Source organism: Lepisosteus platostomus, chromosome 1 (assembly GCF_059453375.1).
Source record: "Lepisosteus platostomus isolate fLepPlt1 chromosome 1, fLepPlt1.hap1, whole genome shotgun sequence".
Taxonomy (NCBI): Eukaryota; Metazoa; Chordata; class Actinopteri; order Semionotiformes; family Lepisosteidae; genus Lepisosteus; species Lepisosteus platostomus.
The window spans coordinates 73,894,311-73,910,549 of record NC_142611.1 but is presented as its reverse complement, the minus strand read 5'-3'; the positions used below and the strand labels follow the sequence as shown (position 1 = coordinate 73,910,549).

Below are 16,239 nucleotides of genomic sequence, written 5' to 3'. Positions count from 1 at the left end.
TCTATTGACCACCTGTTGGGATTATTCATGTCTACTAATTAATGGTAAACATGAAAAGAAAAATCTTTTATTACCGTGTCAAGAGTTCACAGTAAAGCACACTGTGTGCCGCCCTTTTTCCCCAAGGAAATAAACACCTGTTAATGTTTAAAGACAAAATCTAAGCTTCTTGCCCTTTTACAGTCAGCACCCTTTCCCCCAAGGAAATAAACACCTGTTAAAGTTTCCAGACAACATCTAAGCCACTTTCCCTTTTACAATCAGCACAGCAGCCAGAAACATTCAAGTCTGTGATGCCTGTGAGAGATGTGACTGTATTGTACACTTCACTTAATGGAAAACTCATAAAAAGATGATAACATTAACTTCCTTCTCTGGTGCCAGTCTATCTTTTCCTGACTTCATTCTTAACTTTGCAGACAAATGCAGGACTGTCTGATGGCAATGCATGAATCCCCTTTCTTCCACTCCTACTAAATTATCTGTCTACCTCTGCAGATGAATTTGTTCTGCACTGGATCTCCTTTCTAACAGAGATATATCAACCCTAGATGCTGTCTGATATGCCTTGTACTTAAGATATATTAGGAACACTTTTTTGGTATTTAAAGAAATCCACCATTAAAATACCAAATTTAATGTGAACTTCAAATGATCGTCTTGTGTACTATATGCTGTTTTTTTTTCAATTATTTCATCACATATCACAAATGGGAACCTAAAATTAATCTTTCAATAGGGGGTTTTAATTTTAAACCCAGAAACAGAAACTATACACACCCAAAACCTTTATCACTCACTGAATTTTGACTTTTATACACAAGCTCCATAACATTTTTCTCGAAAGATGGGAATGAAAAGAATTGCTTATATTTACAGTATAAAGCACCTTTCGTCATAAAGGATTCCAAAGCACTCCGTATCTAAAGGGTCCTATACATCCAGCACTGATGAGCAGTACTCACCTGTGTGATACAGAGCAGCTATCAAACACCAGCAGACTCACTACATAGCAGGTCAGGCACAATAAGTGAGTAATTGTGTCACCAACTGAATTAACAGGGCAATCCATGACGGCAAAACTGTAGAAACCCAGAGTGGAAATTAGCCAGGATACTATGGATACCACATTTACTCTTACTCCAAAAGTGCAATAAGATCTTTAAATGAGTGAACAAGACCTCAGCTGAAGTCTCCTCATACTAACATACATACTTTTTAAAATCTCTGTCTTGAAAGACAGAAATGGGTTCTGCAATTTAAACCGACTATGAGTAGACACCTGCGCAAAAGGAAAAATGCAAAAACTCCTGAGATGTACTCCTCAAACATCTGTCCATCACTTTGTAGTACTATATAAAGTTGTCATGTTGTCATGTTAGTGTAGCTTTTGTAAATTGCTTTTTTTAAATACTAGATCCACTGATGTTCGTGTAGGTTGGAACACTACACACAAACTTTAGATGACATTTTTATTCACAGTTTGGACTGGAATCATGTTAATTACAGTACATCAAATAACTAAAATCAGCTCTTTCATTCTGTGGATTTATTGATGTTGACCCTTAAAATAAACTCTCCTACTTTGAGACATTTTTCCTAGTAGCAATTTGGGATCTAGAAAAGGCCATATTTTTTAACTGTATAAGTTTTACATTCAATGGAAAAATTAAATAAACGCACATGCCAGAAGCCAATCACTTACTTTAAGATACATTTATTTTAAAATTCTTAGACAAGTCTGGCCAATAAAGCACTGAGTCAGCTTGCACTGGGTACCCTGGGTGTATGTACAGAGAAAGAAAGCTAACTAACTGGTAACTGATGCTGAACTCACAAAAATTACAATACTAGGTGGGTCTAGTTTAGTAATAACATTTTTGTGTAAGATTTGTGATATTTGAAGAAATTAGTCTGATTTTTGGTACACTATCCATACTAGGAAGAAATTTTAAATGCTCCCATATCCATTGTCTTTTGCTTACTTAAAAAATTTAAAGGTGCTGTTTGGTGAAAATATCTCTCTCTTTGTTTTATACAGTATATATATATATTTCGGACCACTCTGTCACAGTTTGCCTTTGATTATCTACAAAAGAAAAAGAAAAACATTCCACATACTATTTACTCCAAGTCAGTATATGATGGTCTTTCCCTGACTTCTAGTCTCAATGTTTCTGTATTTTACAACTTGCAGGCAAAAGGACAGGGTACATGCAGAGAGGAAAATATATGAAAACATTAAGCCAACATGCACTGACCATGTGTTCAGTAGACTAAAAATGCACTGTAAATGAAGCATGACAATCAAATTCACAGTAGAAAGCAATCTATCTCTCTAGTAAAAATAAACTTTCCACACGAATTCTTGTGCATGTGTAGTTCAGGTTACAAGCATTTATTTTCCTTAACCCCTCAGCATCCAACTCATTTAAAATTTCATACAACAACATGAACATTGGGGAAACAGGAAGGAGACTCAGAGACCGCTTCAGAGAACATGTTAGGGCTGTGAAGATTAAAGATTTCTCCAAGCCTATTGTTTCTCATTTCACCTCTGACGGCCATGATCACACTAATCTCTCCGTCTGTGTTCTCAAAGATGGTATTTCTAACTCCCAAATCAGAAAGACTACAGAAACTAACATTATCCTGCAGCTAGGATCACACCTTTCCCCTTCTTTCAACTAATGTTCTCCTAAATTCTCTCTATTTATTGTAGGTTTCATTTCACACCTCCCTTCACCTATCCTGACTTCACACTACCTGATTGACCACTCTGTCTGTCCCCTGCTCCCGCCTCCCGCTCCTCCTCTCTTCCAGCTTTTGTTCTCCTACTACATTACCTTTGCTTACTGCCCTGTCTTTCTCACAGCTGAAGAAGGCTAACACGGCCAAAATGTTGTGTTTTCTTTCTTCTCTCTTCATGGAATGTGGAATGAAACCATTGTTTGTTCCTTTACTGTATGTATTGCTTAATTTCTCTAATATTTTGAGATTTTGTTTATATATTACAACATAATATCAGACTTTCTAATATAGTACCCCATTTGGTAATTTCTTCTTGTCTCTTATGACATAATTTGTCTTATTATACTTATGAAAAACACTGGGAAATCAGCAAAGAAAAGTGAGGACCTTTGCCTGTTTATGTCTTGAAAATAATTTTAAACTGGAAATTGTATTTTCTGAGTAGTGGGACTCTTCTGCCAAGTTCCATTTTGGAAAGTTGGACCAGTCCTTAGGGCTCACTTAAAAATCTTCTTTGTCCTTATTAAAAGAATAAGTGATGGGGACACTTGTACACCTTCCAAAACTGATCATCCTTTTGTGTGAATTAAAGACTCAATGAGGACTCAAGGCCAACATGGTGTATTTTTAGTTAAAAGGTTTGGTCCTAGCAGGCAAAACACACCAAAGAATTGATCAAGTTGTGGGGTGATAGTTTATACACTTTGAAGACATAAACCGACCAAATTCAGTATTTAGCTGACTGGTCCAAAGGGACTGTCAATAATAATCATACATATTATACACTATAATAGTTATATAGTAGTTCAGGTGGGTACAAGGAACAAGTAATAGGTTTATTCCATGCTGTGAAAACAGTCACTATTATCTTCATTGTCATCTGCTTGAATGCATCTTTAATCAATCTATAAGAGCTCAGTTACAGACCATCAATAAAAGAAGGAAAAATGTCTGTAGAGAAGTATTAGGAAGACAGCCTCATTGTTCTAGAGGCCTGTGTGAAACGCCTTGTTGTCTCATTTGTGATCCAGAATGACCATCTACTCTTGGAGTAAGAAGATGTTTTAGATTGCCTTAACTTTAGGCCTCTCATATCTAATGTCTCTGTGGGAATATCAGGTTTTACCACATTATACAGTTAATTTACTAATAAAACAGATTTGAACACATGCTTTGAGAGGTAAATGTATAATACAGTTTCCTATTTGGTTACCTCTTCTTGTCTCTTATGTCATGATTTTCCTTTAGTTATACTTTCACTTTAGTTCTAATGCTATAGGTTGCACTGGAGCAAATTATGTGCAACTTCACAGAAGCTTTCTAGGAAGTGGGCTGTTGCAAAGTTCAGCTCAACTTGGAAAATAGCTGCCCTTCCTTCCTCTCCAGTAAATTAGGATTTTCCAATCCCATTGTCAAACACAATGCACATATAGTTTTTCGGTCAAACATAAAGTACAGAATATACAGGGATGGAAACTTAATGATTATTTAGTTGTTGTAATTATGCATTTCTTTCAAGGCTCCTTCTTCCAGCTGACTGACGTCCTGGCTTATTTTCTTCTGTCCACTAACCTATTAAGCCACAGCACTCCCTATTTAGAATGTGAATGATATTAAATCCTATGAACTGTCTTCATGGTGACACAGGGAGACACAGACAAGGTGTCAAGGAAAGTAAACAATTATAAGACACCTTTATCTGCTGTGGCCATCTGTGTTCCTCTCTATGAAGTCTAAGAATACCGCCAGGAATGTGGAAGCTCCCTTGTACCCAACACAGTCCAGCCCTGCACAAAAACAATTTTACTCCCACTTCCTTTAGTCATGTGCTGTTTTAAATCTGTCATTGAAGGAAGCTGGTAAGAAAAAACAATAAGGTCTAACAAATTTGAGATTTGGAAAAGCTAATTACCTAGAGTGCTAAAAGTACCACAGCACTGCCTTGTTGTCTGTCAGGGTTTTTAAAAAACATGTTAAGCAAAGCCTATTTGAACAACATTGTCTAAGTTTCCAAAGACAGGTAAAACAAATTCCATTGAGGCCCCTACCAATGTTTTGTGTGAAGAAAGGGAAACAAATTAAAAACTGAAACTCGAAGTGTCATATTAACTCATCAAAAATGGCAATCCTAGAGGATTTTAATCTATTGACAGCTCAAGATTCTCTAACCTCCTCAACCCTAAAAGATGAAAGAGGGAGACTTTTGGTACAGTACTTCAAAATATGTCACAAGCAACTTTCTTGTACAGGTTTCTTTGTTGTGCTTATCTCTTGGAAAAGATCACATACTTTGGAGACCAAGTAAATAATTATGTCCCTTTTTATCAACCAGTACAAAACATTACTATTACTTCTGGGTTTACAGCAGAAAAATGAATTAATTGAAAAACACTTTTACTTATGTAAGTATTTTAGGCATTTTTATTGCCAGGGTCATTCATTCAGCTGTACTAGGTATTCTAAATATTGCTTCTACATTGATCAGGTATAAAATTTTGATAATGGTGCACCATATTTATCTCAGCTTTTGAAGCAATAAACCAGGTTAATCCCTTATGTTGCTAAACATTTTATTTCTTCTCCTCGTGCAAGCAAACTATAGCCTAAGCTATTATGACTTGTAGCACTAATTACTGTAATAATTGGACAAAAATGTATTTGCATAGAAATTTCGGCTCACATACTGTACATACACATTTTGCTTTTGGCGTTAATCCTTTTACATTTTTTTAAACCCTTGTTATCCAGCAAAAGAAAAAAAAACAAAGCCTTGGATCAAGACCCATATCAGTTGTGCCTGGCAGAATCTGTACTTGATAAAGTTACACAACTAAACTCCAACAAAATAAACACTGTATCCCGTGTCTTGCTTAATTTGTTTCTTATTACATAAGCATTCATTTCAGTTAAAATGTACAAAAAGTGCCACACTGCAATGAATAGAACGAAAATGTAAATTTAAGTCAAAGCATAATTGTAGTTGTTATAAACAAGAAGACTACAATTATTCTGAATTTAAGTTGTTACTCCATGTTCTGCATAGCTTTGCAATGTTGAAGTATTTTTTTTCTATTTGCTAGAGAATTAAAAACATTTAAAGATCTATTCATATGTAAACAACATGTTTTGTTATTCTGTATTGTTGTGGATTTTAATAATGTTTGATTTTTTTGAAGTGCAATTTTTTAGTTCCCGTATTGAATTTCAATTTCAGCTTTCCTAAGCTGAATTGTTAAAGTGACATGAAGCAAAAGCATCTAATTACACTCAAAGTCTTAAAAACCTAAAATGTGTCAGCTAGTTTTAAAGTGATAATGAAAAACACATTTTTCAAGGAAGCTACAGCAAAATTATTTTGGTTTCACTTAAAAAAGGAATTTATAAACTCATAACATCAAGCCTATAATAACATGAAATTTTAGCTTCCAGCTGAATTTCCAAAATGCATATATAGAGTCACATTTGTTTTTCATTTAAGGAGTGGCTGGTGTTCAGCCACCCAAACTAGGTTTAGAATTTCAGTGTTCTACTTCAGAGAACTCACTCTATCCCACAGGGAAAATTAAAAAGAAGCTTAAAAGGTGCATCATATAATGCACGTTGAATGGATAGCTTACGTTTCAGCATTAAAATATTTTTTTAAAGAATGTATTCATGGAGTCTTAAAAGGTCACATCAGTTTTATGGTCACTTATTCCCTGCAGAGCAAAGCCAGTGACACAAGAACTATGGGAGGACCACCCTGTTCCAGCAGGGATTCAAATAAAAATCCCCCATAATCTTGGTTTTCTCACTTTAAAGGATTCCGGTATCTGCCTTAAGTAACCAACACAAAATGTCTTCTGTTGGTAATAAAACTTCAGAATATGTTGGTTCACCGGAGAAGGGAAACACCATACTGATTATGCAGCAAGTCAAGACACATGTCAGAAATTAGCAGAACTACTGTAACTATTCCTTTTTATTCTTTAGGTATGTTATTCTACTACAGCCAAATGATATTTAAATTAATAACAGAGGTTAAAGCATATAATATGTGGCATTTATCTCAGTTTTTCCAAAAAATACAAAAACCTTAAACATTGTTTAAGGCGGTCTTTATTTGCAAACTGAAACAATAAAATTAAGACCGCCAAACAATCTTACTTCACCTTAAAACAACTAGAAAAGGAAAAGAAAAGCAACCTAAAAAGAAGAGGAACTTAATTAACTTTGAAAATAAGGCACAATTAAGTATTTTTTTTCACTTAATGTTTTCTTAGATACTACAGTAAGAAACTTCCAGCTGGAGCCCCTGATCTCAAACACTGCGTAAACAGAGTCATCAGATAATACGATAATAAAGTTTCAAAAACATTTAAAAAAAAAGAAGCATTTTCTACAGCTTCATATTACCTTAAAGTTAATTCAACATCCTAAGGCTTTTTTCAGTGACCTCTTTTTAACAGCTAGTTCCCCCTCAACTCAATTTTAATGTTAATAAACCATGTCCAGATACTTACCTCAGCTCTCTGTGTCCTGGGTAGACTGGCATCTGCCTCCATGGCGTACACATCCACCAGGTAGAGGTCAGAGCCCTGCTCTCTGTCCAGTTCAGCAGCAGTTTGGATGACTCCAGTATGGCGCCCTATGGTGAATACCCGACCCACAGGCTTTCCGCCACAGCGCACTGACACAATGTAAAATTCCACCTTGGTCTCAGAGCCTCTAGGACTTGAGGCATCCAGAGATATCACATCAGTACCAGGGGGCTGCCCTTCTTTTAGTATTGTTATGTATTTTGGCTGTGAAAACACCGGCCCATCGGAACCTTGGAGAATGATGGTGAGGTCTGTCTTAGCTGTTTTTCTTTCTGTCCCATGGTCAGTGGCTGACACGGTGAGGCTGTAAATAAGTTTAGATGGTACCAAAGGCGAAGCCACTCTGATGTCCCCACTGTAGCGGTCCATTATAAAAGTGTTGGAGTCCCCTTTCAACAATTCATATTCTACTTCTCCGTTTGCCCCTTCATCTGGATCAAAGGCCACAACTGTCGTTAGGATAGAGCCAATTACAATTGTGGATTCGGCGACAAGAGCATTTTGAGAAATAAAAGTTGGGACATTATCATTGAGATCTGTTACCCAAATAGTCACATTTTTTAATGCAAAGCGTCTGAATTCAACTGGGACAGCTTGATCGGTTGCTTTGACTGTTAGTTCAAAGAGATTGGAAAACTCTCTGTCTATGTCTTTGTTTGTATATATTGTCCCAGTAATGGTATCGATGGTAAAATGGTTTCCCCTAGGAGTCTGTTGAATGATAGAGTATTCCAGCTTTCCATTAATGTCCGCATCTGTGTCATGAGCTGTCACAGTCATTACTGAGGTAGCAACAGGCAAGTTTTCTGGAATGGATTTAAAAACGTCACCAGGAGTGAAACTTGGTGGATTATCATTGAAATCTCTTACATGTATAATTACTGGAATAGATGATGACCTTGGAGGTCTCCCATTGTCCTTAGCTGTGATGTTTAGTTTATATAGGGACTGCGTCTCAAAATCCAGCTTTTTTACAAGGAAAATGCTTCCAGTGTTGGGGCTGATACTGAATGTCCCATGATTGTTGGTTGCAGTAATGCTGTAAGTTATTTCAGCGTTGTCTCCTGAATCAGAATCCGTGGCAGTAACAGATACCACTAACTCTCCTATTCTCATATTCTCCAGAACATCGACAGTCAAAACAGACTTGGGGAATGAAGGAGAGTTGTCATTTTCATCCAGGACATTGATGCTCAGCATACAAGATGAAGAAAGTGGCACATTTCCAGAATCCACAGCTAATATTTTCAGGGAGTAAGACGCTGTGGCTTCATAATCCAGTTTGCCTACTAGTGTAACTTGACCTGAGCTGTTGTCAATTGCAAACTTTTTTTCTTCATTCCCCCCCTTAATATGATAGTGTATAAGCCCATTTTCACTTTCATCCACATCTGAGGCAGACACTCTAAGCACCTGTGTCGTATTTTGGGCTGACTCAGAAATAGATGCTTGGTAAATGTCTTTGGTAAATTTGGGTGTGTTATCATTAATATCTCTGATATAAACCTGAACTTTAGCCTGGTCTTTCAGCGGCTTGGGCAATCCTTGATCTGAAGATATGACTGTAAAGCTGAACATTGCAGCACCTCTCTGCCTCATTAACAGTTCCCTGTCAAACTGCTGTGTACTTGTTAGCTCCCCAGTTATAGTGTTTAACTCAAAATTTGGCTGAGGTATTTCAAAGACATACCTAACTTCACTATTTGGCCCAAAATCTTTATCTTCAGCAAATACCTGGCCAACAAAAGACCCTCTCTTCTGCTCTTCTTCAACGTAAAATACATAATTTGTACTGTTAAATAGTGGTCGATTGTCATTCACATCTTCCAAAATCACAGTTACATTAACTGTAGCACTTAGGGGCTCCACAGCCCTATCTGTTGCAACCACTACCAAGTGATATCTGTCTTGTACTTCTCTGTCTAATTCTGCTTTGATGTACAGCTGCCCATCAGGAAAAATGCCAAAGGCATCTCTAATATTTCCTCCAATTATGTCATAAAATATTTCCCCATTTAAACCTGAGTCTTTGTCAGTAGCTTCTACTTTAAAAAATCTACTGTTTACAGGCTCAGACTCAGAAATAGTGACTTCATATGAAAGCTGATCAAACACAGGTGCGTTATCATTGACATCATACACACTAACCGTTAAAATTAAGCTGGCCGTGCGCTGAGGAACCCCCATATCAGATGCCAAGACCTCTATTTGATATGTGCTTGTTGTTATTTCCAGGGGCCCAGTTAAAGTAATAAGTCCATGCTTTTCATTGATATGAAAAAAGCCTTTTGGGTTTTGTCTCAGGCTATATAGCACCATGCCATTTGTGCCTTCATCAGGATCCACTGCCTTGGCTTGAAATATATGATGCCCTGTTCCCCAGTTTTCAACTGCATTTATGTGTTCGACAGAGAGAGGGAAACGGGGTGCATTGTCATTTAAATCCTTTACAGTAATATTAACAAGAGCATCCCCTGTCACTTCTCCCCCTCTTGCAATTACTTTAAGCTGATAAAATGCTTGCTCTTCTCTATCTATCAGACTGGATGCAGTGATTTGACCCGTGGCACTGTTAATAGCAAAGAGGCCTCTTTGGTCTCCAGATGCGATTAAATAGGTAATGTTGGTGTTCAGGTCAAGTGTGGAAGCAGACACAGTGCCGATAATGGAGCCTATTTTGACATTTTCAAAAATAACAAAACTGTAGACACTCTGGCTAAAAGAAGGGGGGTTGTCTTGAGTATCTATAACAGTGATTGTGACAATCGCCTGAGTGTGAGAGCGAAGGTTCCCACCATCAGCTGCTGTCACCTGGAGCTGGTATGTTGTCTTTTCCTCCCTGTCTAGGGAAACCAGTGTAGAGATTACACCAGTATTACTATTTATGTGAAATTTAAAAGTGTCTCCTGCTGTGATAATATATCTCACTGTTCCATTGTTTCTCAAATCAGGATCTGTAGCTGACACAGTGGTGACATAAGAGGCAGGTGGTTCATTTTCCTTAATGTTAGCAAAATATTGGACTGGGTAGAAAACAGGGCTATTATCATTTATATCTTTCAGTGTTATGTTTACTTTAGTTACTGAATGAAGTGGAGGACTGCCGGAGTCTATTGCCTGGATGAATAACAGGTATTTTTCTTTCTCTTCCCTGTCTAACTCTGTAGCTGTGCTTAATCTTCCAGAAACTGTATCCAGACGAAACAAATCCTGGATATGGGGTGGAGTTTCAGCATCAAACAAGAAGTGTATGGTTCCATTCGCTCCTAGATCCTCATCAGTAGCTGACAGCACTAATAGCTCAGTGCCTGCTGGAGAATGCTCTACTATAGAGACATGATAAGAACTCTGTGTAAAGCTAGGAACCTGATCATTAACATCAGTAATGTTCACTATCAATTTTGCATATGAAATCTTGGGCTGAACCCCTTGATCTTTGGCACTAATGTTCAGGACAACTGCAGATGCAATTTCCCTGTCTAGCAGAGCAGAACTGGTCACCAAACCACTATTTTCACTGATGGCAAACCAACCTAAACTGTTTCCAGACACTATCGAGTACCGCAGGTTGGCATTTTGCCCAGAGTCACCATCTGTTGCTGAAACCCCTTTAATGTAGCTGCCTTTTGGTATGTCTTCACTGATGTCAACTCTGTACAAACTCTCCTGGAAAATGGGGGGGTGATCGTTAATATCATTCACATAAATCACCAAGCTAGCAAAAGAGGACCTGGCCACAGGTCTGCCATTGTCAGATACAGAGACGGTGAGGTTATAGGAAGAAATGCGCTCCCTGTCCAAAACACTAGCTACTTTGATTAAGCTCAGATGTGGAACTAGGGAACTGTGAACCTCAAAGTGTCTTTGTTCGTTTCCACCTAAAATTGAAACTGAAATATTCCCATTGGCTGAAGGTGAATCTGCGTCTGAGACAGTTAATAAAGCGACTACTGTGCCAATCTGAGCATTTTCATCAACAGAAGCAAACTTGGAACTAGTAGGAAAATATCTGAATTTTACCACTGGATCATTATCATTAACATCCAGAAGTTTAATGGTTGCCTCTGACCTACCTGAAAGGGAAGGTACTCCATTGTCAACTGCATGAATTGTTAAGGAGTACTCCTTTTTGCTTTCATAATCCAGCGGTTCTTTTATTGTAATGGTGCCTGCTTTAGGGTCAATTTGGAAAGGTGTTCCCTCATCCAGAAAATATCTGATATCTCCGTTTGCCCCCTCGTCCAGGTCTTTAGCGGTTATTTGCAAAACACTTGAACCAATTGCAGCATTTTCAAAAACGCTCGTTTGATAATGATTTTCGTCAAAGGTGGGCGGGTTGTCATTAATATCTTGTATCGTTACATTTACTTGCAGGTAACCAAATCGTTTAGGTTCGCCTTTGTCCTCAACTTCAACCAAGAGTTGGTAAAAGGGTGTGGATTCCCTGTCTAAGCCTCCAGTTGAAACCAAATGCAAGAATGCCCCTTCTCCACTTGGATTGACTGTAATATCCAAACGAAATTTCCCTTTTTCATTACCATCAACTATTCTGTAGGTTGTATGATCTACTCCGTTACTTCCAATGTCGGCATCAGTAGCGGTGTCGAGTATCACCTGCCTGCCACTGCTGGCATCTTCCTTGAAAGATACAACAATCGACGGATCAGGAAACACTGGAGAGTTGTCGTTTATATCCAGTACAACAATCCTGACTTCGGTAGGATAAGTGGGTTGACTAGACAAGACCACTACATTAATTGCGTTGCTTCGTAACATTTCTCTGTCAATCACTGATGTGGTGTAAATGACACCCGTGGTACCGTTAATTGCAAACAGTTCGTGGTGTTCGCTAAATCGATAAGTGAAACTCGGTTTAGTTTGTATAGTACCCACATAGGTGCCAATGGGCTGCTCTTCCAGTACCTGAAACTCCTGACGAACTTGACTGGATGCGGCATCCCTCCAAAAAGTCCACAATATTAAAATAACCAAGCAAAGTCTGTTTAAACTCCTACCTGAAAACGCCATGGTTAAAATCCCAGTCCACCTTTCCAGGGCAGCGTCTTTGCTTATAATGCATCAACTTTGATTAAAATTACAAACAGTAAAGCGCAACATTCATATTGGCAGTGCAATAGATGTGTATGACGTTTTTTCGGCGCAGGTAAAACTGGAATCGTTTTCTTCGTTATCTTCTTTAAAGTATTCCTTACGTTTTCTATTCTTTTCACAAAAGAAGAAAAAGTCCAACAGTGGATTCAGGCATCACCAGGTAGCATTGCAAAGAAGGTCCTTGCGTGTCAACTTTGAGAAAGTTCCATAACAGTCCTCCATATATTTTTTCTCATCATTTAGCTGATTTCATTTTTTCTGGAAGTTCCATTCTACACAGCAAACAGCATAACACAATAAAACCTGAAACTATAGCTTTTTTTCTGCTACACGCATAAATCTCTATAAAACTCAGACTGTGAAAGGAGAATAATTGTTACTGCACGCTTCAAAGTGGGTGAAGCAACTCTCAAGTTTTCACTGTTCTTGGATCAATGAGTACGGTCTTTCAGTACTATAACGGTGCAAAAACTTCAGTCATTTAGGCATAGGTCCTCAGCAACTCACCCCAACAAAGCCGAAGTTTGAAAAGTCCCACCTACAAGTCTATCTATTGGTCTGCTGCGTACGTTCCTGCCCCTGAGAGTGCTTCGGAGGCCAAGCCTCCTCCAGTGGATTGTTGTTTGCCGTGTCAGTCGAAACAAGCGACAGGCACTTATGAGGTGAGTGAGGAGGAGATGGTTTTGGCTACAGGACCGTTAGGCTGTTACAATAATAACTCAAAGGGGATTAAGAGGCTTGTCTTGGAATGCTATATGGTCAAGTTTATTAACTGTTTCATAGTTACGAAAAGCTCCCAAATTAAATTACTAAAGTCCTATAGGTAGTTTGATTTGCTTCAGCGTTTAGATTTCCGACTGTCAGTAGACGTTATGTAATGGATGTTGATGGAAAAAGTGTGAAAAAACTGTTCCATATACGAGTGCTTCTTTATTATGGAAATGTTGAATTACTTTAAGGTTGAGTTACCTGATTTTAGGTGTAGCGTTTTGAAATAGTACATCTACCGTCAATGATTACACTCCTAATGTCAGAACGCATTTTAAAAGTATTTCTGAATCGTTTCTTTGCATAGTTTTGTTAATTATCACTTCAGCAGTAGTAGTTATGACAATGAGTTCATTATAATCTGCAGAAGATCAAATTAAAGAAAATATTGTTTAAAATATTTTTGTTATACTTACTTTAAATAATCTAAAAACTTAAACTAAAAATGGATAAATATCTATATAGAAATACAGATTACACCGATGTAAATTGACGTTTTATATCAGATGCAATACCAATTAGTTCAAAATATTAGGAATTTTGTTTAAAGTTTAGGATTTACTAGCTGCTTACTTATGGGTATTGAGCGCCATCTAGTGTTCATTACATTAACGTTTATAATGGTAAGAACTACTGGGTAACAGCACAGACATAAATTGATGTTTCTGGCCAACAACAACAACAATAATAATAATAATAATAATAATAATAATAATAATAATAATAATTTAAATAACAAAATAAAAGCAATGCTACTGTATATAAAACAGTCTCATTAGAATAAAATAGTATTATTTGCATGCAATCAAGAGAAAGAACATATTACAGCCTACTGTAAAATAAAACATAATTTTAATAGTATTCATACTATTTCAATGAATACTGAGAAAACTAATTTCAAAATAACAAATTAAAAAGTAAAATAAGCTATTTCGATACATGCCTGTACTAATAAGTCTTTTATTATAATACAACTTCTTTTAAAAATGCACTGCATTCCCATTGACACACATACTGTATACTAGTGCGGATATCATGAAAGATGAGGTTTTGTATTTGCAAATTTGCATACTAAAGGTTGCTGTAGTGTCATATTTTCGTCTCCTTCTTATGTTAAAGCTTATGAATAATGTATACGTACAAGTAACAACAACATACATACATAAGGTTCAGATAGTACATACTGTATGGACGAAAGAAAGCACATAAAACTGAAACTACATTTATTTGATTGTGAGGGACCAGAATAATTCTCTTTACAATGCATCTACAGTATATCTTTCAAGCAAGTGTGAAAGATCCTGTGAAGGGGTGTCTCAGAACAGATTATCTTCCTTCTCAGTTCTTCCATTATGCCAGCACTGTAACCTGATTATGTTAAGCCCGTGACAGTGCAAGATGTTCTTTAACAGTAAAGTTAAATTGTCTTTGACAGGTAACAGAAAAGTGATGTTTAGTTTGCATATTTTTTGTCACCATGTCCATTGATATTCCTTAAAACAATAAATTATGATTATGATAAGGATTATCATTACAGATTTTGTGTTTTTAATAGAAAGAATTAACCCAAACTCGCTGTTTTAAAAGTTCTTTTATTCTGGTATTCGGTTATGAAAGTAATTAATTAAAATCTAATTTGTATGTCCATAAAACATTAATTTCATGTGTGTTTTTTACACAATGCTAAAGACTATTTTACCTTACCAAAAAGATAATTCTTGAAACATCTTGAAGTTATTTTTGTTCCTGAAAAATAATATAGCATGTTATTATTGCATTTGTTCAGTATGCAGTATTTTCCCTAATGTTTTCTGACTTCAGCACTTAGTTAATGCTGCTTGAGCCGCCTGATGGTAAAGCCTATAATAGCCTCCATATCCTTTCGAAACTGAATATGCAAGAGTCTAATAATGCTAGCTGGCCTGTTCAACAGCAGTTCACACCACAGGGCAATAACAGTAACAGTATACACCAGGAGGCACTCAATGCATTCTGAAGGTATGAAAAGGCCTACATACCTAATACAATTACATCGGTGTGTGCTGTTTTTGTCCAGAAATAATGTTGTTTAATACAACATCATATTCCCCAAAGTTCCATTTGACTGTTCATTCCCTTTCTCCTAGACTGCATGGCACTGAGCATGTGTCAAAATCAACAGTGTCTGGATTCTGTCCTGGATGAGCTTTTCATCGCTAATTAACTCAAGATACTGTATCATTAATTATTTACTAACTGACATTTCTGAATTCAACTGAAACAGTAAGAGGTTACATTTACCTATAAATATGCTTAAATAACTCAAAATCAATTTTAAAAAGTCACATAACATTATTTATGTCAGTTAAGAGCTCGATTTTTCAATCAGGAATTCAGATGGAATGCAAACTGTCTATTCAACATATCACGTGTACATTGTATGGTCATGTTACCAGAGAATACTGTACATTGTGTCAGTCTCTGAACCTTTTCATTCCAATAGCTGTCTCCATGTGGACACAAGTGAATGTGACTCCATTATCAATGAAATGGAGTAAACATAGACTGGTCCTTCCACCATACTCACAAACAGGGACATGATACATTGGAGTCCTTTCACTTTCTTGATGTAACCTTTGTAAATGTATGACATACAGATAAGGATACAATGACAAGGATCTGTTATATTTCATAACATCTGTAGCTTGAATGCTGATCAATTCATAATGTCTGGAGCAAAAGCCAAAGAGAAAGCCAAGTGAGTCACCCTCTCCTTTGTGGCAGTGTCAAAGACACCCCCTGAAATCAAGGTCAGTATGGAGAATCACTGGCCAAAACAAACTGAAACAAAAAAAACGCCAGCAGGTGCTATGATGTGGCATCTACTCAGAAAATGAAGTACATCTGCATGCAGTGTCATGAGTCATTATGTCCCTAGTGCCTTGCCAACTTCCACATCGACACTAAAATCAAACTAATTCTTAAAAGTGGGAGAAATTCAAACTTGCCATGTAAGTCTCAGCTTCATGAACCTTTGTTTTATTTTAGA

The 16,239-nt window shown here is 37.0% G+C and overlaps 1 protein-coding gene across 1 annotated transcript in view; it reads right to left on the bottom strand.

Moving 5' to 3' along the window:
* Positions 1-12,973, bottom strand: part of fat4 (FAT atypical cadherin 4) — a 96,666-nt gene extending 83,693 nt beyond the window's left edge. Inside the window, exon 1 of the mRNA XM_088637488.1 lies at positions 7,254-12,973. Coding sequence (XP_088493614.1) covers positions 7,254-12,359 — 5,106 coding nt within the window. The 5' untranslated portion in view covers positions 12,360-12,973. The remainder of the gene's footprint in view (positions 1-7,253) is intronic.
* Positions 12,974-16,239: the final 3,266 nt, after the last annotated feature.